The sequence below is a fragment of the Alexandromys fortis genome, unplaced genomic scaffold, assembly GCF_014885135.2.
Source record: "Alexandromys fortis isolate MF-2015 unplaced genomic scaffold, M_Fortis_MF-2015_v1.1 scaffold_44, whole genome shotgun sequence".
Lineage (NCBI taxonomy): Eukaryota > Metazoa > Chordata > Mammalia > Rodentia > Cricetidae > Alexandromys > Alexandromys fortis.
In genome coordinates, this window is record NW_026067921.1 from 5895607 (window position 1) to 5922798 (window position 27192).

At 40.4% G+C, this 27192-nt stretch overlaps 1 protein-coding gene across 1 annotated transcript in view; it reads left to right on the forward strand.

The window, feature by feature from the left end:
- The window catches only part of Cmc1 (C-X9-C motif containing 1), a 92606-nt gene that overhangs the window by 32145 nt on the left and 33269 nt on the right, over positions 1-27192 (forward strand). Inside the window, exon 5 of the mRNA XM_050141745.1 lies at positions 13987-14076. Coding sequence (XP_049997702.1) covers positions 13987-14076 — 90 coding nt within the window. The remainder of the gene's footprint in view (positions 1-13986; positions 14077-27192) is intronic.

Here is a 27192-nt window from a genome sequence, read left to right on the forward strand (position 1 = left end):
CAAGATGGCTGAGAGCGTGAGCAGAGGGCAAGGAGATGGAGACAGGCATGGAAGCCTGGTGGTTAGCCCTGGCACCTTAAAGTTAGGCCTGCGGTGATTGATTGACAGCACACACATCAATTGGAAGGACACAGAGACTGGCATGGTCCCATGTGCCAGGATAATTAAAAAATTTGTGAAGATTTCTATGTTTAAAAAAAAGGATCTTGAGGTTAACCCCCCCCCCCCATGTCAGCTTTGATAATTTCTTTCTGGCACGCTTACCATTTTCCAGGATATTTTTGAAACATTTAAAATTTGTTTCAGGATTCTTTTAATATGTTAATTTTAATACCATTATTTTGGCAAGTTCTGGTTCTGAAGTAAACTTAAATCTTAGCCAGTTTAATTAGAGGTAAATATGATATAGGTAGTAGGTGATTATCTGGGAATGCTATGTACTACACACACACACACACATACACACATACACACACACACACACAAAAGAAATGATGTTTTATCATGGGCTGGTTCTGCTTGAGTGCTTGAGTCCAGATCTGAAAGCCACATCAAGAAAGATGTGATCTGAACAGCAGCTGGCCCTGTGAAGTCAGCACATCACCTCTCAGTCACTTCCTACCCCGTTCCAGAGTGTGACACATTCTTTACAGGAATTTTATGAAAAATTGTGAAGTTTAAAAAAAGGAAACTGGAGATATGGGCAAAGACATTGAGAAGCATTCAGAGTTGAGGATATTCTGCTTTTTCCCAGACGTGTTTGTGAGAAAAAGCAAGTCATTTGGGCAGGATATTGCTAAGCAGGTCACAGGCAAGTTTTATTCCTTTATCAAGTATTTACTTTCGTTCCCTATAACTTGGTGTCATTTTAACTTGAAACCAATGAGAAATTAGGCTTGTATGAAAAGATGGTCTTAAAGTTGAAGTCAACGAAACTTGTGAGTGCCTTTAAGGGTTCTTGGTTTTGGTGAGGTGTACAGCTCATTTCAAGATCAGGAATATCACTACACAAGTCAGTTTCCTGCTCAGGTGTACATTTAGGTTCATTGTTGAATAGGTGCTCCTGGGGCATGGATGGAAAGGAGAATGAGGCAGCAAGTGGCACGGAAGCCCGAGGACGAACATTCAGATGAAGTGTTGTGGGAGACGGCAGTCAAATACCCAGAAGCTGAGCAGAGACAAACACAACTATCTCACTGATGTGGTTTCCATATTGTGTAGAAGCTTGAGCTTTAAGCAGATTTGTTGGTAACCTAGCCTTTCCTGTTTCATCTCTTCGAATGCTTTCTGTTTCCTCTGTTTTTCAGTTAATTACAGATTGCTTCTCTTGCTATTCTTTTAATTTTTGAAATGCTTCTTCCATAGGATCAGAATTCTATTTAGCTTTCTGACTTAAAAAGGAAAAAGCAAACCTAGAAGTGTGAAGTTTTCAGTTTTGCCTGCTCCCAAGATGCTTATGAAACCTTCTTGTCCAAGGATTGTTTGCAGGCTTCTTTGTAATTGTAGATGCAAACTTAACCTCACTTGCCAGAGTTCCTTAAGTAGGCACCTGCTCCACATGTGTGATGGTGTCATGGAAGACTGGGCACTGGATCTCATGATCTTGAAGTTGCCGCTTCATGAGTTTCACCCATGTGAGCCTCCACTTCAGGATGTAATACATACGGAGGGATGCTGTGCAGACTGTAGCCTCATCTGCTCTTGCAACTCAAGGCGGACCAAAATTTAATTGAGGAGGAAAATCTCCCCTTCTGTTAAAGTCCCTTTGTGTTGTCAGCTCAAGTGGCTTGAAAGGAAGATGGTGTAAGGATCGCTGGTGCTTAGCTGTCTTGATTTTCCCAGGGTAAGCCTTTCCCTAAGCCTTTCCTCACTTCGAACTTTTTTTTTTTTTTCGTACAAGAATTTGAGCAGTCTTGCAAGATCTTGGGCATCCATATTTTAAGGGTGGAGGGAACTGGTCTGCACTTGGTGCAGAGATACCAGCTGAGAGCTGTGCTCCTGTGTTGTACTGAGCCCACCTGCCAGGGCCTTTGTCTTAGAGTTCCTTAGGAGCTACTAGTACAGGAGGAACCCACAGATAGACAGTGTTGTCTCATTAAACACTTATCTAATTATTACAGGCATTTGTTGGTTTTTCTCTAGAATAAACAGTGGCATGGAAATGTCTTCAGATGCAAGGAAGAGTAACTTGTAAGGGTTATTTGTTGTTATTTATTGTTATTTTAAAGGTGGTATTATTCTAAATACTAAGTTAGGGGGCTGGAGATATAGCTCAGCAGTTAAGAACACCCCGTGCTCACATGATGGTTCATAGCTGTCTATAACGTCAGTTCCTGTGAATCTAATGCCTTATTCTGGCCTTTGTATGCATCAGGCATGTCTGTAGTACACATACATACATGCATACATATATATATATGTATACATATACATACACACACTCATATATAAGCAAAACACTCAATCATATGAAATAAAAATAAGCAAAATCTTCTAAAATCTCTTAGTTAAATCAGAATATTTTCTTTACTGAAAAGACAGACCTTGTCCTTCATGTGCCATATTCTTTCCTAGAAAGATTCTGCAGTATTGTGATTTACTTTGCTGTTACCTTGTGGGTTATAGCAAATGCTGTTGTCAGTAGCCTTACAGTCTTATACTGCCGTATTGCAGGAACACGTGAACCTCTAAACAAAACCTGAGCTAACAAATGCAGCCAATGGAAAAGGTGAGAATTGGCTTTCAGGTGATGATAGAATGCTGAGAAGCTGGAGCTCTGGAAATTTTCCCCAGTGCTGTTATTCCGATTCTTGTCTTAGGATAAATTTATATAGCTACCTTGTAGCGAACTATAAATTTGATAGTTTTTGTAGGGTCTTATACAGATATACAAGACAGGCACACACTACTTACACCAGGAGGTAAGTTTCTAATTTTGGTTTGTAATATTGAGGATGGTTTCGTACCACATACAAAACTATAATTAATAATTGGTATGATGGTTTGTATACTATCAAATGAAATTAGGAGAATTTATGCATTCAAAACTATCTTACATTTTTTAAAATTAAAATTTACTTTTGAGAATTTCATTCATGAGTTATACTGTGCCACCCCCTCCATCTCCTTTCTCCAACTCTGGAGTTTCTCATATCACGCTAGACTTTAAGCCCCTTCTTCTATAGTTACTATTGTTACACAGACACCCCACAGCCCATAACAACCCTACTGGATCCAGGAGTGCTGCTAATGTGTACATGTGTTAGGGTTCACCACTAACAATTGTGTAACCAGTCAGGGACTCATCCTTGGAAAAGATGGATTCTCCCTCTCTCGGAATCCATCGACTTGCCTGTCGCTCTTTACCTAGGAGTGGTGCTTTGTGAAACTTCCATCCATGTTTGCATGTTAGCCTGTGTGACCTTTCATGTCTTGTGCAGTCGCCCCTATTTCTGACCTGTCCAGAAGAAACTGGCCTGTAGCAGGTGTCTTGGTCCTGGGCCCTTCCTTCGTGCTCCCTGGGGCTTCTGTCTAGGGAGCTTGTCTAATGTGTCAGGTTGAGTTGGACAGCCCGAGGTTGTGTGTTCTCTGCGTGTTCTGCTGCCGTTCTCTGTAGCGGTCTCTGTCTGCTGTACGAAGCTTCTCGGATGAGGATGAGAGCTGTGCTTGTGGAGAGCAGGTGTGGGTCACCACCACTTTCTGATGTGACATTCCGAGTTTGGAAACTTGAAGTGATGCCCATGCAAGTCCAGACTAGTTTCTTTAGCTTGGGAATGTTTAGAAGAATGGTGGGAAGAAACTTTTGCAGCCTTTTAAACATAATGTATTTGACGGGAATTTGAGAACCAGAGTTCATAACAAAAGTGGATTTCTAGTGCAGTTAGTTCAGTATATACAGTTATGTTTGTTGTCCAGGATTTGATTCAGAAAAATAGTTCCTTAGTTACTTAAAACCATCGCAAGATTTAGAGAGAAAAGAGTAGACTCCCCAGAGTACATACTAAATAAGCTATTCAGAAAGACTGTGCAGGTGAAAACAAGAGGCGAAACTTTGAAATTGATTTTATAAAGTAGATCCGCACTCCATAATTATCCGATTCTGCTCGACAGTTACAGTGTTAATTATGATTTACACTGTATGTAAGAGACAAGGGGTGTGACAGAGAGTCCTAGCTTCATGTACACACAGACACTGACTTTCTGCTCGACAAGGTGTTTTACAAGCCCTTTAAATCCAGCATGTCCAAAACAGAATTCTCCTCCCTCCTGTCCTTTATCCCGTCTCTGTGCATGGCCATGTCCCTTCCCTCGGAGGTAGGGAACAAGGATCCCCTTGAATCTTCATTTTTCCTTAGTTCCTCCAGGCTCCACTGCTCTGGCAGGGTCCTTTATGTTGAAATAAGAAGCGGCGGGGCTGCGTCCCCAACACCCCGGCCGCTTGGCTAGCTCATGCCCGAAATAACAACATACAAACTGTATTCATTTAAGAACTGCTTGGCCCATGAACTCTAGCCCTTACAGGCTAATTCTCGCACCTGGACTAGCCCATTCCTAATAATGCGTGTAAGCACCCCAAGGTGTGCTTACCGGAAAGATTCTAGCCTAAGTCCATCGTGGGTTGCAGCTGCCTGGGAGAGCTGAGCATGGCGTCTCTGCTCCAGCAGAGCTGTCGGGTCTCTCTGGGAGCAGAGCAGAGTCTGACCTCACTTCCTCTTCCGCCCAGAATTCTATTCTGTTTCCTCCTCCCATCTATGCTCTAAGCTAAGCCAAGCAGTTTCTTTATTGCTCAGCCAATGAAATCAACAGATTGATATATGACACTCCCACATCACCTTTAGGTCTGTTCTTTAATGCCCATCTATACTTCTAGCTTCTTCTCAGAGATAGCTGTTTGCAAATTTTACCCTCATGCTATGGCGGTTTCTAGTAAACCAAGGGAGAAAAGGTAGACACAAATAAGTAGTATAGTATAGAGTTTAAGAGACTGGCTCATGAGCCACGTGCTGTGAGGTAGGAACGGCTAGTGACTTTTTAAACAGTGTTAGAACATACAGACGGGAGCAGGACAGAGAGATAGGAGGTGGCCTACAAAGGTCGAAAGCACTTGCACTCTGCTGCTTAAAACACTTATCTGTCTTCCTGACGTAGGCAGTAGAGATTGGCTACAGTTGTAGGTGTGGTCAAGGGCAAAGAAATCGGGAGAGCAACTTGCATATTTACCATGAAATTGTGGATGAGATGTATGGTGTCCTTGAGAATTGAAACTTATGCTTCAGCTGTCTATAATAATTAAGACGACCTTAGAAAATATAATCTGTACACACACACACACACACACACACACACACACACACACACACGTCTTGATAAGCCTTGATAAGCAGTATATGAGGGCTCTAGCAGAGAAACATCAGTAGGAGGTATAAACTATATCTATGTATTTGTATATGGAGGCATTTAGTACAAGGAGTTGGTGTAGATAGCTGTCAGTTAGGGATGTGGGCCTTAGGAAGGGCAGGCTTAGAGCTGTTGGTCAAGGGCTGAACGTCCAATCAGTGCAGTTGCTGAAGAAAGCCTCACATTCGCTCTTCAGACCTTTTGACTGAATAAAGCAGCGCAGTCTTTACAGAAGTCCGCAAAATGCCGTCCCAGCTGCTGCTGGATTCCTGCTCCTCCACTAGCAGGCCAGAAGCAGGTGGCCCACGAAACTCTGTCTCAGGTGCTTCCTAGCGACTGTCCATGGAATGGCAGTAATCTCTATACAGATTGGAAACCCCTAATTTTGAAATATGAAATGTTCTAAGATCTGAGACACACAATTTATGGGTGCTCAACCAGTGAAGTCTTTATAAATATTCAAAAAATGATAAATGCCAAATCAGAAGCACTAGTTTGAAGCATTTCTGACGAGGAACACTCAGCCCTCAGCCTGACCAGAGTTTGTAGGAAATATAACTGATGCTTACCTTGATTGAAGAGAAGACAGTCATAGGAAATCTTACCATCAAGATTACTGAAAAAAAAAATCTGTAAACAGAACCTGAGCATCAAAGACAGGAGTCCTAGTCTTGATCTCTGTTTTCCCAAGGAGCATAGAAGATGTAAACCAGCTTAAGTTTGGCCCTGTAGAAACTGGAGAGACAACCTGTTGCCACATTGCTAAGGTAATGAGAGCCTCAAGGGAGGCTGTGCTGACATTATGTGATGTAGCACATTATTTATAAAAAGACAGTTTCGCCCGTGGAACTAAAGTTAATAAAAGATTAGCAGTATCTTTCAGGAGAAGATCATAAAACTTTGCTTAATTGTCTGACTTCCAATAGTTAGATGTTAAAATCTACACTGAGAACAAATTTTTATTTTTTAAACTATGTTATTTTAATGCCAATGAACCTTAAAGGTCTTGTATTTTATAAATGTGTCTCAGACTATCCACCAGAAATGGCCCTCTCAATCCCCATAGGCAACCATGGTTCTAATTTATCCTAAAGTGGGTTAATTTTGCTTGTTCTTGAATCGGTAGCCTATACCCTTGTGCCTGTCTTTTGTTTAACTTAGGTTTTTTGAGATTTATCCATGTTGAATGTTATCAGCATTTTCCTTGGTAATATCAGTAATAGGTTATCAGGTTTTGTTGCTAAGTCAATTTTGGCTAATATGATGTACACTTTGTTTTTCCGTATCTTGCTTAATTTCGTTGCCAAATGAATACGTAGAAATGGAACACAGGCTGGATGGAGGTGGCACACGCCTTTAATCCCAGCACTCAGGAGGCAGAGGCAGGAGGATCTCTGTGAGTCTGAGGCCAGCCTGGTCTACAAAGAGAGTTCTAGGATAGCCAGGGCTACACAGAGAAGACAGGAACTGGAGCACAGGCTGAGCGCTGTTAACCCCTCATGCAGTCTGCATTTCCCAGCGTGTTTCACACTCCCACCAGCAGCAGATGCGTGCTTTTCCGTTCTCCATCATTTAGTGTTGCCAGTGGCTTAAATGTACTCATTCTGGTAGTGATGAATTATCACAGCTTGCATTCAGCTTTGCTTTTTTAATCTTTTTGTTAGCATATGCCAGTTGTCTGTCATACTGTTTCATTATGACATTTTCACACATGAATATACACACATTTTGATCATATCACATTCACATCCCTCATATACTCTGTCCCCTTCCTACTCCTCTTGCTGATCCTGTCCTCTGCCCTGTTAGGTCACCTTTGGCAACGTCGTCCGTTTGTGTTCTGGCCAGTGAGTGCCGGGAAGGTGCTGAAAGGAGCACGGGTAAAGGGTAGTTCATAGGCCACTTGCATTTTCTTGCTTGTCCCAGGCTCTCCGCTCTTAAAAATTTCTTAACTTTTTAAGCCATAACTTTACTTTGTAGTAATTTAATAATCTTCATAAGAAACCATAAGTTCGTACAGTTTCTACACACCTTTCCCTCATTCTGCCTTAATGAAAGCTGTGTAACCACAGCCCCTGCCATCTCAGCTGGTGATACTGCCGTGAAAAGGACCAAACTTGGTATTGGAGGGGAGACCAGAGTCCCGCTCTCTAATATATAAAGCCTTGTCATTCATGACACATGCAAACATATACAGTGTCTCTGTGGTATCAGTATCTCACAGGGGCACAGGAAGAGAGGAAGCTAGCTCTGTTCAGGGAGAATATAACAGAAGAGGCTAGACCATGCTTTTGTGATTCATTGTGGAAGCCAGGGATGGTATGTCATCATGTTGTGGACTCTTAGTCACACTTCCTATTTTGACTAATTTTTTCTGTCTATAGTTGTATGGCATTTTAATATATGTAGAGTTAAAGTAAGCATGAGCACAATCAGCAGCAGAGTGAAGCATTTATCTAATTATTCTTCATCAGTAAATCTTGGGAGTCAGATATCGGGGTGAGAACCTGAATGATCAGAGAAGAGGCTGAGAAGCCACCAGTAACCTCCCATCTCTTATGTTCCATTATCCAAAAGGCTGAGATCCTCTCTAAGCCCCACCATGCTCTTAGATCTGTTACCATTCTTAATTTTCCAGATTTCTTTTTAATAACAAATATGGTAAAATTCCAAGGACTAGTCGGTTCTTCAATATGTTGAACATTTAGCTGCTCCTGTATCAGCTGTTTTAATGTCTGTAATTTTTCTGATGTGAACAGCCTGTTCCACCCAGACAGGATTGTTAGTTAACCATTTTAAAGGTAACACTGTTGGTACCTCTGAAAGATCAGCAGCTATTATGGTCTGTTTATGTACACCCTGAATAATCAGTAAATGTTCTTGATAATGCCTATTAATATTTCTCTCAGAAGCATACATTAATTTATGGTTTGTTTCTGAGATTGGAGGAGTGTTAATCTGGGTATTCCATTGTAACAAATCACATGCCCATAAATTCATTGCTATGTTAGCCACATATGACTTTAATTTTTCTCTCTGGCCCTATATACTTTTGGCCTATGTTACACTTTGTTTTACCTGAGATTAAGTTCCAATCCCTAGAAACTGAACATTTTACCTCCCAAAGAGCCCAGTTTGGATGCCAAGATTTTGGTGCATTATTGTTAACGTCTTTCCCTGTGTCTCCTAAACCCTCAATTTCAATGCCACTTACTTGTATTTTTAACTTTGGTCTTAGATCATTTATAGAAGTTTTCCAGAATACTTGTTTTATGTTCTCTCCTGAAAATTTAGTTTTATCAAATGAAACTTTGTTATCCAAAGCAGTATGGTTTTTAACAACAGGCATTAAGTCTTTTACTTGCTCTGTGGAGGTGTTTCCCCAGTGCTGATAGGGAATGATACGGGGCCTATGAGAGGCTGATCTGCATCCATTAGTCTAATGTTGGCTTTTACCACATTATCTGCATATTCCAGAAGGTAGTGCCTTCTGTTTGTATTATTTCTAGGAAAAAGAAAACATTGTTCCTAGGAATGCCTTTTTTCAGATGACCTAGTTTACCATAATTAAAACATCTAATCTTTTTATTTTTTTAAAAAGTTTTTAAGAAATTGCTTCTATCCAAGTATTATCATCAGTGTGAGATCCACTATCAGCTGTATTTCTAATCCATTCATCTGTGGGTGCTGATCTCATCTTTAAAGGCCTAATCACCCTTTTACAAAGGCCAAAGAGTCAATTAATATTTGTCTAACTTCTGGAACTGAATATCATTCTATTTACAGCTGAAGCCAATCTATTAAAAAATATCAGTAAAGGATTCTTTTGGACCTTGTATAATTTTAGTAAATGAAACAGTTCCCTTTCGTGATTCTTCCAAGCATTCAAAGCTGCATTATAGCATAGAGCCAAGGTATGATTATGACATGTAATTCGTCTTTGCAAATCAGCAAGCTGGGCCTCACCAAGAAGCTATTCTTGGGAAATTTCTATACCTATGACCTTACTTCCTTGTTCTATGACCCTTGCGTCTTCTCTCCTCTACGTTTTCCATTCTAACTGAGGGCCAGCTTCCAGTACTGTTATAACTAAATCTTCCCAGTTTTGTGGAATAATTTTGTGGCTCATGAATTTAACATCTGTTTCACAAAGGGTGAATGCACACCACATGAAATGACTGCTTCCCTAAATCTCTTCAAATCTAACACTTGTACAGGACCCCAGGTAACTTCTGAATAGCCTTGAGGGTGCCTATCCTGATGGTTGTTCTTGAATGGTAATTGAATAAATTAAGGTTGTTTTTTTCCTCTTCAGTTTCATAGTACAGTGGTGTGGTAGGTTCTGTTTTAAATTCTTCCGTCTGTGCGTGGATATTTTCCTTAGTTTCATTAATAGGCCTTTTAAGGATTGTATCTTATCAGTCAGTTTCTCACATTTGTCACTGATAACAAAACCTTTTAAAGGATAAAACTTGAGTTACCAAATCAATAATAATTACAACTGACATTATGTCAGTCCTGGCTAAGTTGATTATCCCTTCATTTAATCGTTCCATTTTCAGATTGTGCATTGTGGAACCATACAGAGACCTAAGCCCTGCATTGTAATATTGTTCCTCATTCTTAACATGAGGAACTCCCCCCCCCCCTTTAAAAAACCGAATCCCTGCCTCAAGAATTCCTAGGTGTCTCACCAGATCTGCTATTGATGACCACAGTGGAGTGTGAAGTTGGCTGTTGCTGTACAGCATGTCTGATCAGAGAATGTGGGCAGGGTACAACGTGGCTATTGCTTTATATTTTCTTCCAGAGTTTCTTCCTAGTCTAAATTACTTTTGAAATTATATAGCTTCACTTGAATCATGCCCGGTGTCTCTTTTCCTGTTCCATCTCCTTTTGAATTTTGAACATTGTTTGTGTCTGTCAATTATGCTAATTCTTTTACTAAATCTAGTAGCTTCCTTGTAGAGACTGTTTCTGATCCTCTGTAGAATTATTTATATTTGATAACTGTAATTGTACTTCTTCCTTTGCAATCTGGAATTTTAACTCTTTTGTGTGTGTTTTATTATACTAGCTAGAGAGTCAAGGATGACACTTAGGTTGGAATGGTGAGAACTGTCTTCTCTGTCTTGATGTCTTTCTTAGGAAGGTTTAATGTTGGGTGTGCTGGGTAAGTTTGGTTTCCCTTTAGAGTTGGATGTTATTATCACGTTGCAGTTTCATTCTGCTCTGACTTTACTGAGATCTTTGTTCTTTTCACATGGAAAATTTTTATGGGGGGGGGAAGCAAGGGAAAAGAGAAGTGGGGGCACAGAGCGGCCTGGGGAAGGACAGAGGTAGAGATAGAGAGAGAGGGTACAGAGAGTGGGAGAGAGAGAGAGAGAGACAGAGAGAGACAGAGAGAGACAGAGAGAGACAGAGAGAGACAGAGAGAGACAGAGAGAGAGACAGAGAGAGAGAGCAGGAGAAAGATTATTGAGATCTTATTCTATATGGAGGTTGTATTTCTGCCACAGTGTCTGTTGTGATACAGTGTTTTCCCTATGTTGTGTCCCCTAATGTATTTCACTTACTGATTTTGTATGTTCAGTGAACCCTACAGTCCAGCAATAGATCCTGCTTGGTCATAAGTACTGCTGGTTTTGTTTCTTTACTTTTGACATATTATTATATTCAATTTGCTCATTGTTAAGAATTTTGCATCTGTATTCATAAAAGGGTAGTAAAAGTGATGTGTGTATATGTGTGTTTCTTGTTCTAACTTTGGTTTTGATATTAGGATACTTCTGGCTAAGATTAATTTTCTGGAGGAAGGGTTTGTATAGAACTTAGTTTTTAAAATGTTCAATCAGCAGAGAAGCTATTTGGGCTGAGAATTTTAACTATAAATTCAGTTTCTTCGGTAAATACGAGATTATACTGGATCTCTCTTCTGTTACGAGTGATACTTGATTTTATGTCTATTTTATTTTAATTGTCAGATTTATTGTTCCAAATCTGTAAGTACATACTTGAAATTTGTGAATACTCCCGTCGGTTTTAGTAGGATTTATCAATTTTTATTATCTTAACCAGTTTTATTTCATTGATTTTGTTTCTGTTATTTTGGTTTTGCTTTTTATATTATATCATCCCTTCGGTTTCAGGGTAGATGCTCACACTGATTTACTGCTTCTACTTAGGCTCTTAGTAGCACACATTCCCTTGCAAGTACTGTCTTAGCTGTAGTATGGAACTTTTTATGTATTTTCATTTTCATTAATTTTGAAATATTATATAATTTTTCTTTGGGTATCACTTTAGACCCAATGGATTACCTAAAAACGTGTTACTGTTTTAAACACATTTAGAGACATTCAGAGATCTTTCTGTCACTGACTTTTTACTTAATTACATTGTTGTCCAGAGGTCAAGCTTTTCTGCTTTTCTTTCAGATGTTCAGAGATTTGCTTTATCAAGTTACAGTTTATTAAGTGTCCTGTTGTTAAGTGGAGTAGTCTATAAATTTTATACCGAATTACTTGATAATGTTAAGCTATTTTACAGTTTTAAAATGTGAAATTAAAGGTGTGTTTGTTTGGGGCTGACAGTATGGCACAGTGATTAAGAGCACTTGCTGCTCTTCCAGAGGATGCAGGTTTGGTTCCCATTCTCTACAAGCAGCTCACAACCATCTCTAACTTCAGTAATAGGACTTTTTTTTTTTTAAAGCATTTAGTATGATTTTTTTTTAAATCAGTGTATATTCTAGGTTTTTTTTTTTTTGTGGTTTTGTTTTACAGAGGTTATATTATCTCCCATCTCTCATGCTCATTTGTAATGTGGTCTGGATGCAAACTATGGAGTTCAGTTCCTTCCCACCTAAAGAGGGGCATCCCTAAAACTTGGAATCATAATGATGCTGTATGGTTTGGGGGGACAAGATCAGGAAAGGCCACATGGGGTTTATCTGGCTGTCTCGAATTGCATCACCTCTAGACATTCCTTCTCAGACTGCGGTCTCCTGAGCCACCTGCCAAACTGAGAATTCATACGAGACAGAGAGGCCTGTAGGTGACCTACAGCTAAACAAGACTTGCCTATGACCATTCCAGCCCAGATGTCAGATGCAGAGGTGAAGAAAGAATTGATTGTAAACCAGTCCTCTAGTCACAGCTTTGCGGATGTTGACATCAACACCAGTCACTGAGCCCTAGCATAGAAGTCCTCTGACCTTAGGATCCTTGAGCATAAACATGGTTCTCAGTCATTCAGTAGTAATAAGGCGATCACTTGGGATAAACATGTTAGTTCCTGCATCTGAAAGCCTTTAACCTCACTCCTGATTGGGGTTAGACTCTTGCGGTCGTAGGCATGAGGAAACCACCTCTCAGAGACACCAAGTAACTTCTGTCATCTTTCCGCTCCGTGATCCGGTAGAAGTCCTGTCCATTGTGCCCTCACCTTTGTGGGCACCGCACCTTTCATTTTGCAGGTTTAGGCATTTTCTCCAGCTGCATTTAGACAGTCCTTGCCCCACTTCTGTCTGAGGCCTCATGTCTGTTTATTTGTTTCTCTATTTTTATTGTAATTTTTTCAATATCCTCTCTCTTAGGTTTTATCTCTTAGGAGTCGCTTACTCTTTTATAAATTGTGCTTGGTTTTTCCGTGCCACTTTGTCCTTTAAGCTGAGGTGATTCTTGGATGCTTTGTCCTTGGTTGCCTGGTGTGTGTGTGTGTGTGTGTGTGTGTGTGTGTGTGTGTGTGTCATACCCAAAAGCCATTGATAGGTTTTTACCGGAGTTTAGAGGCTCCAAATCTTAGAGAATTCCTGGGGAACTCCCTGGACTTTGGGGGTTAAGCACCTTTCTTTTACTCTGGCAGCGGATGGTTAGTGACTGTGGGTGCTGCTTTGGTTCTGCATGGGGTAGCACCCACTTTGGCTTCAGTTTTCCTGGGGCACTCATGGAAATGCGGCATCTCCTTTAATCACATCTCACCTCCCTTTTGTCTTTTGAACTCCGTGCGGATTTATAAGGAAACCTTTACTTTCCAGCGCGCTCAGAATTCAGGAGCGTGTGGGCTGTGGTTGCAGTTGCTCGTTTGCAGTTTCAGCCCGTGGTGGATGGTGTATTCAGAGGGCTCGGAAATCACACACAGTTTCATAGGCCTCTGCAGTTCCGGTCTTCCTGTGCCAGTTATAATTTCTTAGGCTGCTTGAACCCAAGGTGGGGCACACTTCTCACGTATCTTTTAATGTTGTGTCTTCATCTATCCCTGCATCTCAGTATCTGAAAATCAAAACATTTGCAAATTACATTAATACGAATGAGATTCAGACTTTAAATTTGTGCCAAGTCTGAGTAGAATACATTAACAGAGAATGTTATAATAAAATTTATAGAGATTTCTTTAGAAACGTGTTGCTTGTGACCTTCCCATTTTCTTTTATATAAAAATATTTTAAATGATTTATAGTAATCAAAACTTTATCCTGTAGCAAAAGAGCCATTGAAAACATGTTTGCTCAGGTAAATAAACTATAATGTTAGCATCATGTTCCCCTATCTGGTTATTGATCTGACAGCACCATAAAATCTCTTTCAGAGCAGCATCTCAGACATGTGGAGAAAGATGTTCTGATCCCCAAAATAATGAGAGAAAAGGCCAGAGAGAGGTGTGCTGAACAAGTTGAAGGTAAGATTCATAAATTCATATAAAGATCAAACTCATTTGTAATAATATGATGTGAATTTAATCCTCTGCCTCAAAGTCAAATAGTCAGTGAATTAATATGTATGAGTTGCTTCTCACCCTTCACCAGAAACCAGCATTCCAGGTCTCAGACTTCCAGTCAGCCTTCAGTTCATTTACAATTTAAAAGCACATCTCCAGTTTAGGAGCAAAAAGCCTCCTTCCCAGAGTGTAGTTTACTGAGAAGACCTAGATGTGAATGTTCTGGAGAGAGAGTCAAGTATGCTGCGGGCCTTGGCTGCATCTGAAGCCTGGTCTGGTGTAGCACACACAGGCTCACAGAGCGATGGCTTTCCTTCCTGTTGAGTCTTGCTGAACTCGTTTTGTGGGTACTCTGTTTTGTCTTGTGTTTTGAAGTGGAAGTTACTTATGTAAGTCACGTACTGTTCCTATGTATGGTAATTTTAGAAATATTGTTGATTGGTATGTAACACACTGGTAAAACACAAAGTGATAGGAACTGGGACCATCATAGGTCTGTAGTTGATGGGCTGTTAGAAAAGTAGGCAGGAACTTTACTGTAGATAGGTCTTTAAAAAGACTAGACCTCTTGGATTGGCCATCATTAACAAAAGGCAGCAAAATTTTGCTGATGGGGTGGGGGAGATGGCTCAGTGGTTAAGAGCACTGACTGCTCTTGCAGAGCACACAGTCATCTGTAACTCCGGTTCCCCCTGATACCCTCGTTTGTCCTGTTGGGCACCAGAAATGTATACCATGCACAGATGTATGTGTAGGCAAAACACTCATAATGCATAAGATGAGAATAAAGTCTTATTGTTTTATGCTGAGATAGGCTCTTTTCCCACCTCCTTCCCTCCCTGTACCCATAGTCACCTTTGTCCAAGCATGCCAGTGACTTTTAGTGAGATCCCTGCGAGTTTCTCTCTGGGGAGTCAGGTTGTATCAACTCTAGTTTTATGACTGTCAGTAAAGTTACCATGCTAGGGACCTTTTTCTTCTTTTCCTCTTTCAACTCTCGAGTCGACTTCTGGAATACAGCGGAGGCAGTGAAACAGGACCAGTGCCTATGGTAGCATTGTGTTGCTCGCGTTGTATGACTTGGGTGAATCGTATATTTGAAATCCTCTATCAGTTTGTAATTTAAAATCATTCTGTGATCTTACTCTTGCCTGAAAAGTCCTTCTGTTACGTTGCTCTTGTTTGAGGTCCTTCTGTTGTACTGACTGCTATGCTTTCGTTGGAGACTGGTTGTTTATCCAGCGCTCCTCCCTCCAGCTCCCTACCCCAGGTGTCTGCAGAAATTAGCCCATTGGCACCTGCAGGGGTCAGGACACATCTGGTGTTGGCAGGTGTCACACTAATAATCTCAAGGGGTGGTTTTCCACTTGCCTCATGGGACTTTTCAAAACACAATCTTTTTCAGGGGAGGCAAGGGAAACCTTCAAAGTGGAATAAAGTTCTTGGAGTAGAACTTCCGCTACCAGGGAAATGAGTTCCTAGAATCGCCGGTCCAGAGGAGTAAACACAAGTGCATCTGTTCTGTTTTGTAGCCCGTTACCGTGGTACCTCGAGTGCGAGGAATCTAACTTAGTTACTGGGTAACTTGTAAGATTTGGATGAAAATGCAGAGTAACTGTGTGATTCTGGGTTTCAGAACCGCACTGACTTTAGAAAATGATTCTGTTTTGGTTCCTGAGATGAGAGAGTGAACTGTAAAATATTCGTGCTTTATGGTAACTACTTTATAATGGCAGAAAACAAAACTTGCAGTTTCAAGTTCTATCAAGAGTTATTTAGCATATTAAGATTTTGGTTTTAAAAATTCCATTATTTTTCCTAGTAAAAGCATCTTAGTAAGTGGCTGGTGAGATGGCTTAGTGGTAAAGGCATTTGCCACCAAACCCGAAGACCTAAATTTCATTCCAGTCCTCTGACCCCCCAAAATGCATCTTGACACATACACCGCACACATATAAAACATGCACACACACAATAAATGAGTAAATAAATGTAAACTGTGCATTACAGCATCTCAGAATTTGAAATTCATTTAGATTATTTTAATGATTTCCCATTACTAGGAAGCATGCTGTAATTGATTTCTGAATATTTGAATATTGACTTTTTAAAAAAAGACTGCTCCTAAATAGTGCTTAGAACGTAAAATTATTTTCTGGACACACAATGCTCCTTAGTCTCCATTTGCCGTGTGACGGGAGTGTGCACTGGTGTTAGTCCCACAGGCGGTTCTGAAGCAGTAAGTCACAGTTGAGAGCCAGGATATTGCCTTTTATGTACTGTTTATATTCTTCCTTGTTACATGATGATAGGATTTCACTTAGGAGCATCTTGTATGCTAATTGTATGGTTTCTGGATAAAGATCTAGGAATTTTAAGAAGCATTCTGACTTTCTGCTAAATGTCAGAACATGCTATGCAGGAAAGCTTTTCTGTTTACTTTTTTCCCCCATGTCCTTTCAACCCAGCTGGTTGTGAGAACTGGGTCAGACTGGCAGCAGCTTAGGTTTGTGAAGGAGATAGATGGAAGCCTTTCTAGGGATGGCAAGAGGTGAAGTCACTTTCGGTGAAAGACGGGTGCCTTGTTCTAGGCACCGGCGGCGGTTATTGACAGCTACCCTTCCTATTAACAGCGAGCATTTAACTAAGCGTTTGCCTGTCGAATCTTTGGACTTGATCTAATTTGCTAGCATTAATTAGTTTCTTTTGAGCACAGACACTTGGTACTCACAGCTATAGATTTGGAGGGCTAATTAGGGTAGAAAATGGAACAGAATGGGGTAAGGCATTAACCTTCCACCATTACCAGCTGGGACACCGATAAAGCCCAGAGTCCAAATGGTGGCTATTGATGTGAAGAGCGGCCTGGTGACTACCGTTTCGGACGGGGCTGTGGTCTTACCAGTGCTCTCCCCATTATGACTTTTAACCAGCGTCTATGATACCTTTGTTATCCATGCACTATTGAGTTTTACTTTACCACTATTTAGTCTAAGTTTCCCATTATATTGAGGTTTAGAGCAATAAAACTGGCTTTAAACAATAGGTAATGTTTAAAACTTTGACTATTTTATTTCCAAGTGATAAAGTTTAACTTTAGTATACAATGGTGTGATTCTGTATCTGTGTACCTCCTAAATGCTGGGATTAAATGGGTGTGTGTGTGTCACCGTGCCTGGCTGTAAATGCCTGTAATCCCAGTGCTTGGGATGTGGGGGCTGGAGCATCCAGTGTTTGAGACTAACATATGCTGTAGATGAACCCTGTCTAATGTGTGTGTGTGTGCATGTGTGTTTTATACATATATAAAATAAGAAACACAAATATGGGTTTCTTTTTTGGCAACCAACCGTCTTTTGAAACTTTATTATGTAAAGGCAGTATATATATATACAGAGAGATTAGATACACAGTATTGTGATTTTATTAGTGTAAACTCTGACAAGTCTAACTTTTATATTAAAAGAAAACTTTATATCAGTCCTATTCTGCCAGTAGTATTTGTGCCCATGAATAAAACCACTAGAACAGATGACTAACGTCTGCCTCACTGAGTGCACTGAAGATGGGACTGATGGGAGACCCAGTGGCTGAATTTCTAGACCCCTGTCCCCGTCCTTAAGCCCAAGCAGAAGCCCCTTCTTGAAAAGCTGTGAAGGCTTCAATGCTCTTTCATTCATGGTTCTAGGAATTACTAACTTCGTTTTAAGGAGATGGTTAATTACTTGTTATGTTTTTTGCTTTTTTCTAGTATATAGTTGATATTTGATATGAATTCGCTGTGTTGTGTCATGATGTTTGTTTTGAAAAAAGTAAGATTTTCCTTTCTATTATCAAGATAAAAAAGATTTTGTTATCAAAAGTTGCCTAGAACACTCTTTAACCTAGCCTTGGGTCTTCTTTTACGTTTGTGTTGTAGTCTTTTTGATCTTTTGGCCAGAAAGTGGAGGTGCCCTCTAAAGGAATAAATGTAAAGCAACAAGAAGTATGACTTGAGCCAGGCGATGGTGGCGCACGCCTTTAATCTCAGCACTCGGGAGGCAGAGGCAGGTGGATCTCTGTGAGTTCGAGACCAGCCTGGTCTACAGAGCTAGTGCCAGGACAGGCTCCAAAGCCACAGAGAAACCCTGTCTCGAAAAACAAAAAAAAAAAAAAAAAAAAAAAGTATGACTTGAGCGTGTCCTTGGAACATTACAGCGCTGACATTAAGCAGCAGAGACACTTGATAAAACGCTTCCCTTCTGTCACCCACATGCAGCTGAAATACATTGCTTTTGGCCGGAGTCTAATGTTGTGTGAGTAGACAAAAAAGAAAACCCGAGTGGGAGCATGTGGGATGTTCTTTAGGATTTTGCAGAAGAGCATTGAAACAAGACTGCCTGTGATGAGTTGTCTCTGCACAGCTGCGCTGCTTGAAGCGTCCCACACCTTTTATTTCCTTTGTGGTCTGATTTACACCATTATTGCCATACCGTGTTTTTGCCATTTGCATCAGTTTGCTGATTTAAACTGACACTGAAGTGGAGCTGTGACCCAGCTTCAGACTGGCTTGACTATATTGAGAAGGTCATCTGTCAAATCACCAGGACAGTGAAGACCTTGTATGTATATAACAATGTTGTTCAAGAGTTACAGATAGGTGTAGAGTCCTACTGATGCTTGTGGCCCTGTGTTAGCGTTCCTACCACCCTGGATTCAGTGATTTGCTCAAATCAGTTTTATTCCTTTGATTAATCTCCCTGAATTACAAAACCAACATGTAGTTTTAATTTGTGCACATTAATGGCTTCAACCCCGTTTTCTGATATCTGTTTTTTCACTGAGTCTGGAACTCACCAATTGGGTAAGACCAGCAGGTCCCAAGCACCAGAGACCCTCCTATTTTGCCTCCCCAGTGCTGGGATTAATGGCACTTGGCAGCATACCTGGCCTTTTAAATGTGGTTGCTAGGAATCCAAACTCAGATCTTGATGCTTGCATAGCGAGCTCTTACTGTCTGCCTCCCATAGTGAGCATACTATTTTAAAACAACTGATGTGTGTCATTAATCCTTGAAGGTATGTTTTATTGTGGAGCGTCTACATTTGAGCTCAGTAGCAAAGAAGTGCATGTCTTAAGACTTAACAGTATTGTTAAAATGAATAAACATCATTATAAAATATGACATGGCTTTTCAGCCACTATTTCATTAACAAGTTTTTATTATCCTGGTATTCCTAAACATCAACTTTTAATTATTTTCCTGTAATAGACTTAAATCCTTTCATCTTATGAGAAATTAATCCAAAATTAGTTATAGTCTTTAAGCAGTCCTGTAACCTTGTATTTAAAATCTGCTAAAGATCACACTTTGCTTAAGCTACCTGATGATCCTAATACAGTGATTGCATTCTTCTAGGGATCTAGAGCCTGGCACATGCAAACTTTGTGTTTTGACTGAAGGATAGTGTAATAGAAATTCTTATCTGTTCAGGAATGATAAAGAGACTGTGTGGTTTCCACAGAATTCTAGACTGTATTGACTAGTATAAAGAGAACCTCTTAAAGTCATCCTTTTGTGTGGAGTCCGTAAACCACAGTGCCTGAAGTGAATAGATGTTTCAGTGTCTGATTGGTTGTGTTACTCCTAGAGCTTGTGTGGAAGGGCTGTATCATCTGTGCATCTGGCTTTTAAATGGGAGCTCACAGATCACAGTTGCAGCCCAGTAACTCCTAGTTTATTTTTTGTTTCTTTTTCTCCTTCCTTCCTTCCTTCCTTCCTTCCTTCCTTCCTTCCTTCCTTCCTTTCTTTCTTCTTTCCTTCCTTCCTTCTTTCCTTTCTTTCTCTCTCTCCCCTCCTTTTTTTCTTTTTGGTGTGTGTATGTGGGATTGTGAATTATAGGATAAATCTAAGTCACACAGATGTGCTCCTGATGTGTGGAGCTGCGCACCTGTAGCCTCAGTGCTCGGGTATTGAGAGAGGAGTGTGAGTGTAAGGCCATTGCTGGCTGTCTTGAGATTGCAGGCCCAGCCTGAGCTACTGAGATATTGGTCCTTTTCATAGTTTTTTTTGTTTGTTTTTTTGTTTTTGTTTTTTTTTTTTGTGTGTGTATTGAAAATGAAAACCTGTTACTTTTTTACTCGTATCCAACATCATGCACAAGTCATAAGTATATATCATGATGAATTAGGACAGTGAATATGCCAGTTGAGTCACCATTGATGCCATGAAATACACATCATCAGAAGTCAGCCTTCTTCTATCCTTCTCCCCTGAAGTCATCACTAGCAAAAACAGAAATGATAGGGGAGTCAAACCATAAAGGTGGGCGACTCCTCAGTGAACTTGATGGGGTTGCTGTAACTGCAGCAGCACCAAACGAGCAAAAAAGGAAAAGAACCCTTTAATCTTTCTAGAGATGTTTTTTAGGCAAAGACAGGGTTGATGTAACTGGAGGCCCTGAAAAGATTGCGTGTGTGTGTGTGCGTGTGTGTGTGTGTGTGTATGTGTGTGTGTGTGTGTGTAGATTAAGTTGTCTGCTTAAATGAAACAAAAAAATTTTACAGAAACATAACAGCTCAAAGTCTTTAGGTCACGCTGTCCACAGTAATCATAATACAATAAAAACAGTTCAGTGCCCACAGGTGCAGGGAGCAGAGATACATTCTCAAGTACACTTAGTGAAGGCAGGTAATGTCAAGAGAACTCAGATGTTGAAATTAGTAGACAAGAGTCTTAAAACAGCAGTTGTAATGAAGAATATAAAAGTACATATTCTTGTAGCAAATAAAGCAGGAAATCTTAATCAGAAAATTTAAAACTAAGAAATGCACATGCTAAAACTGAAAAATATATCCAGTTAAAAACCAAAGAATGGAAATTACAGGAAACATGATCCTAAAGATCATTAGAACTATTGAATCTAAAATATTTTTACAGATGGTAAAATGTGATTAAAAATGAAACAAACCTTAGGACTTGTAGCATAAAATAAGGCCAAGCTCCATGTGACCCCAGTGGTGCACTTACTCCACTGGCTATAGCTAAGATCATTGAACCGTTGCTTTGTTTACCTCTACCAGGACCAGGAGGAGAGACACATCACAGATCCGAAGGCCAAGGTAGAGGGGATACTAGAAATTCCTAACATCTGCAGATCGCAAGTAGCCTAGGTTTCTTTCAAAGGGAGAGGGAGTTGGCTAATTGTAGTGTCCCCACGCAGTAGGCCACTGCTTAGCAGAGACTGCTGTCCTCACGGTAGCAGAGATGGCTTTTGGAACGTCTTGCTGAGTGAAGTGCACAGCCTTTATAAACAGAGTGGTCCAGGATGTGGATTAGGTGATGGGAGTAGGGCAGGTACTGTTTGGAAAGGAACATGGAGGGTTTTCTGTTGCCATCTCAGTGTTGCCTTGTTGCTGATTGGTACTAAACAGGCGTTTATCTCACCACGTAGTGTGGATGCTTAAGATCTGCTCACTTCATTAACTAGCTAGTGTTCACATCAGCACTGTCAAAACAGCTCTACTCACAGATGGTGAGAGTTCTGTGGGTAGGAAAACATGCAACGAATAGTGTTGGCAAGGCTTTGAGAAACGTCTTTATGCTGTAAAGAACCGTCGGTACAATATTGTGAAAAGAGGGTAAAAAAATAAAATTCTACAAATGTGCTCATTTCCCAACCTAGTAGTTTTTCTAATAGAATTTTATATTTATGTTGCCATAAAATATTCATAAAGATATCTGACATAGTATCATGTATAAGATTACTGCTAAAAACTTAGCTTTCGGGCTTCTACCTATTGTGTACTTTATGGGATAGGAGTTTTGCATATACTAAGAACATACTAAGTCTCATTGGCTTATGGGAGGCCAGTGGTCACAGCAAGATTTCATTCAGGAACTGCACCTGACCACACTGATGGTAAAATCTCCTCTGCTGCTGTCTCTGCAGGAAGCTCCACTGCTCATGTGTTCTCCAGGCCACACACTTGCAGTGCTTTCCACAACTCTTTGAAGCCAGAGACATGCAGACTCTTCACTGGAAAAAAATTTCCTAACCACAGTTTAATTAAATTTTTTAAAATTTAAGAATGAGAAGGGTTTACTAAAATAAGTACTAATGGACATTTATCATATACGTAGCTGTGTGCATAATATAAATATTGACTTAGATATAGCTGGGGGGATTAGTCCTTATTCTTCTGGAATCTACAGGAGATAGCACACAGTGTGGCAAGAGATGGTTGTCAAATACTTACAGTTATGAAAAATGCTATCAACAGTGATTTTCATGAGGAAACTGTAGTTATTTCTATGTTCCAGTAATACTGGTGATGTATAAGTTTTATAAATTTTTTAGCAGTGTTTTTACATTTATCCATTTTTTTATTGAAAAAAGGTAATAAAGACTGAATAGACAAGTAAATTTTTTAATTTCTCAATTAAAATATATGGTCGGGCAGTGGTGGCACAGGCCTCTAATCCTAGCACTTGGGAGGCAGAGGCAGGTGGATCTATGTGAGTTTGAGGCCAGCCTGGTCTTCAAAGCAAGTTCCAGGACAGCCAGGACTGTTACACAGAGAAACCCTGTCTTGAAAAGAAGAAAAAAGAAAGAAAGAAATTTTAAAATATAATGTTCCTTTTAATTCATAGAATTAATTCACAAGATTTGGAAAACATAAGGAGTGTTGATATGGGATGCCCTTCTGTATGCTGTGAATATGTTTTATTACCATTGGTTAATAAAGAAGCTGATTTGGCCAGTAGCCAGAATAGAGCCAGGCAGGAAATCCAAAGAAAGATACTCAGAAAAAGAAGGTGGAGTCAGGGAAGCAAGATGTGAGGTAACACCACAGCTATGTGGCAATATATAGATTAATAGAAATGGGTTAATTTAAGATGTAGAAGCTAGTTAGAAATAAGCCAGAGCCATTGGCTAAACAGTTTGTAATTAATATTAAGCCTCAGAGTGGTTATTCCAGAACTGGTGGGCGTCGGAGAAACCACCAGTTACGGGATGTGTCTGTGCATGTATGTATGTACATGTTTAGGTATGTGTGCATCTGGGGGTGAGGCAATGTTAGGTGTCCCCTCCCCTCCCTCCGTCCCTCCCTCCCTCCCTCCTTCCCTCTCTCCCTCCTGTTTGTCTAGATCCTCCTGCCCTTGCTTCCTGAGTGCTGGTATTAAAGGTGTGTGCCACCACAGCCTGGCAGTTTTTTATTTTTTAATAGAATTGGTTTTAAAGACATGCCTTGCTGTGTAGCCCAGAAAGTGTTGGACCACAATCCTCCCGACTCAGCTTCCCAGGTGCTTGGATTATAGGCATGTACCACCAAATACCACCAAGATTGACTTTAATAAACTGAAAGAAGATTGATTTTACAGCAGAATATTGGACCTTGATGACAGTTCTTTAAGTTTTACCTCTGCATTCTTTAAAGCTTGATTTTGTTGATGAGTTGTGGCCAGCAGCCATGTTTGTTTGCCAGGCCATGGTTTCTCTTCTTGAATGCAAAGGACAGGCAGCTCTGGGAGGGCACCAGCTGTGGTGTGGCCTGTCATTTACAGCTGTTCTAGGTGTACATTGCTTTTCATCTTCTCAAATAGATGCTCTGTCAGATTGGTTAAGTCTTTAAATTCTAAGAAGCCTTCTTGGCTTAAGAATTGCTAAAGAACATTAGCATACAGCCAGTAGTCCTTTGTCTTGGTATCGCTTTGTGAGGTTTAAGTTACTAGCACAGCTACAGTTTTGAATGTTAAATGGGTGTGAGTTATCCCTTTGGCTGGCGTAGCCATGCTACCTACATAAGCTACCCACCCAAGTTACTCAGTCGTCTTTGTAAGTCCCAAGCCTAGCATAGCAGTGCAGGGCTGTACTCAGGCGCAAGGGTGCTGCGATAGAGCAGGTAGCAAGCTCTCATTTGGAAGCTACGTTAACCCCGGTTTTTGTTTTAAATCACTCATATGAACTGAACATTCTGGCTTAGAAAAGTTAGTGCTACATTTAGAGTCTGAAGCCCTCGTTCAGGGAAGTTAGACAGTCACTACAGACTGGATTGTGTCAGTATATGACATAAACTCAAATTTAAGGTAGTTTTATCTTATTCATTGTTTGGAACATTGTCCACAGTCATACTTTGTGTTTAGTGTATATGACTAAATATTTGGAAATTATTGTCTGATCTTATTGAGAGTTTCAGTAACCGTACCTTCTGACGATGATGTTAAAAGTTAAAAATCTGACCCATTCCTTTCTTTGTAATATGGCCATAAGGAGCTGGCCTATTAACCAAGGAGCTGCAAGTGTTTGATTTCATTAATGCCCATGGTTTTCAGATCTCCTCACTCAGTAGCTCAGGTTGAGTACATCATGGAATTTTTCCATGCTAGATTTTCTTCCCATGTCTTTCCTGATGACATGAATTCAGATGGTGAGCTGCAGCTCGTCATATCCATGCACTAGAACTTATTCTGTCTTCATAGTCTTGCACACCCGGGTTAGCTCAGTGGCCTCATCCGTCACTGTACAGACTTATATGGAAATTAAAAACAACAACAACAGATTTACCATCTGTGTATATACAAGCATCTTTTCACACCGAGAGGAGGATGCCAACGTGTTGTGAGTGAGAAACAAACATTGGGTGAATGGAGCAGTTTTATTAATTTCTCCGTAAAGAGGCACAGAGACAGAGGCTACATGGTGGCATGGTCTTCAGGTTGCCCAGTTTCACTGCTGTTGCTGTCTACACACACTGCAGCTTTGCTTCTCATTGTGGCTGGTAGTCTTGGTGTCTGTAGAGTTGCTAGGTTTTTGGAGTTTGACTGCCCCTTGTTTCATCATGGAGGTTGAGTTACAGATCATCTAGGCCAGCCTTTAAGTTCTTCAGTAAGTGAAGCTGGTCAAAGGCACTCTTTAACCGTGGACCACCATCTTTTCATCTTAGAAATTGTATGTCTACTTTTACTAGCCTCATAGCACATAAACGTCACCTTTTCCAGTCAATCTCACCCGTGTTTTATCAGTTTGTTCTTTGATTTACCAGGTTTTATCAATGGCTTCAAATCCAAATAAACAGAGGTTGATTTCTGATCATTTTAGTTTCTTGTGTCTATAGGATGTACATGGATGTAAGTACATAGTTGGTTTTTTTTTTTTTTTGATTTTTTTGATTTTCGAGACAGGATTTCTCCATAGCTTTTGATTCCTGTCCTGGCACTAGCTCTTGTAGACCAGGCTGGCCTCGAACTCACAGAGATCCACCTGCCTCTGTCTCCCGAGTGCTGGGATTAAAGGCGTGCACCACCACCACCCGGCTTAAGTACATAGTTTATAAATCTGGTGGAGCAAATTACTGTGGCATAGAGGGAGGGTGTTGAACCAACCTGTGCATTGTGGGTTTTTTTTTTCTTTTTTACACTATAATGGATGGTTCTATCATTGGAGATGAGGAAGTACTGGTGGGCTTCCTGTAGGGAGAGAATAATGTGTGTGTCATCCCATCTCTCATCCCCTCCCATCCCACCTCATCTCAAAACTGTTTATGGTTTGGGTGATAAATTTGTTGTAGTACATATTAGAGAAGCACACTCAAACAACGAAGAGTTGGTGATTTCAAGTTTTCATCGGGGCCTTAATACATATGACTGCCCGGGAGTTGCGGTGTGGGACCTGAGACTGGGGCAGGAGGATCCTGCGTTGAAGGCCAATCTGCCCAGGGAGTTCCTGTCTTTGAAAACTGGGTGAGGGCTATAGCTCAGTGATAGTGTTACCTAGATGGGTAAGGACCTGCCTTCAATCCCCAGCACTGAAGAAATACAGAAAACAACTAAGTATGGCTTTCTTGCAAGTTCCTATGACCTGTGCAGGTAAGTTTCTGGCCCAGTCTGTCATGCTGCTCTATTGATGTGTACATTTTAGGCTTCTATAGCCTAGATTTTAAGAGTGTGTCTAAAAAGGTCGACACTAAAATACCATTGCCAGCTTGTGGAGGTTGGCGGTCTTTCTGTGCAGTAGTATTTCAGTGTTAAAAAACATGCATACGCACTTTCATAATGATAAACAGCTTCCTCCTCCCATCAGTATTTGAGTGTAAGCATTGCTACCTCATTGGTGGATAGTCAGCAGACTTCTTGATTCTTGACTTTGGAGGAAGAACTCTATACTGAGTTATATTGGGGGAGCTAATAGGGTTAATTGCTATTGGAGTTGGATTCTTCACCTTTTTTTCCTATAAATTTTAACATTTTATTTAATGAATGTAAAGTTATGCACAGCATTTATATTAAATGACTTGTTAAATATATCTTTCCTCTCTGGCACCTGATTCCTACTGAGTGTTAATATCCACTTTGTGATATGTGTTCAGGAGTAGGCTTATGTACCATATTCCTTTTTCAGCAGTTATCATTTCCTTGGTGTTTTCATTAGTGGATAGGACACAACCCCGTTTGTTTTTCTTTCCATTTCTTTTTTGTTCTAAAGCACAGGGTCCAGGATGTAAAACCGGTCAGGGCATCTGTAAACTGGCAAGGAACTGAACGCAGAGCATGTTCCAAAGTAAAGAGTGGAGCTTCATTGCCCTCTAGGGTTCGGTTTTAACACAGCCCATTTTTATTTTTTTATTTTATATTTCTAAGAATAGGTTTAGTGAGCTCTTTGAGGAGAGAGTTTTGCACCGAGGAACTAAATCTAGTTTACAGTGTTAGAAGTAAAAGCATATGAATGCTGTATAATATTAAATGCCTTTGTTTTTAAAGACATGAATTTTCAAGAGTTATTTATTTGGTGACCAGTCCATCATTTAATATACCAGGGAATTAGGTTTGTAATTTGGGTGTGGGGTGGGAGTCATCAGGAAATGTGTCCTTTGGTTTCAGCCACTCTCTTGGGCATGTTTGTCTCAGTTTCTGAGATTACTTCTTCCAGTTTAACATTGCCCGTGAACTCTGTGTGAATGGTTGTTGAGGGCTGGCTTGCTGGAGGTCTGGCTGACTCACATGGCAGTGTCTGCAGTGGAGAGTGTGGTGAGTGAAGCAGTTTGTTTTGATGTTACTGTAAATACTAGCTAAACGTTGGCTGTGCAGGTGGTGCACGC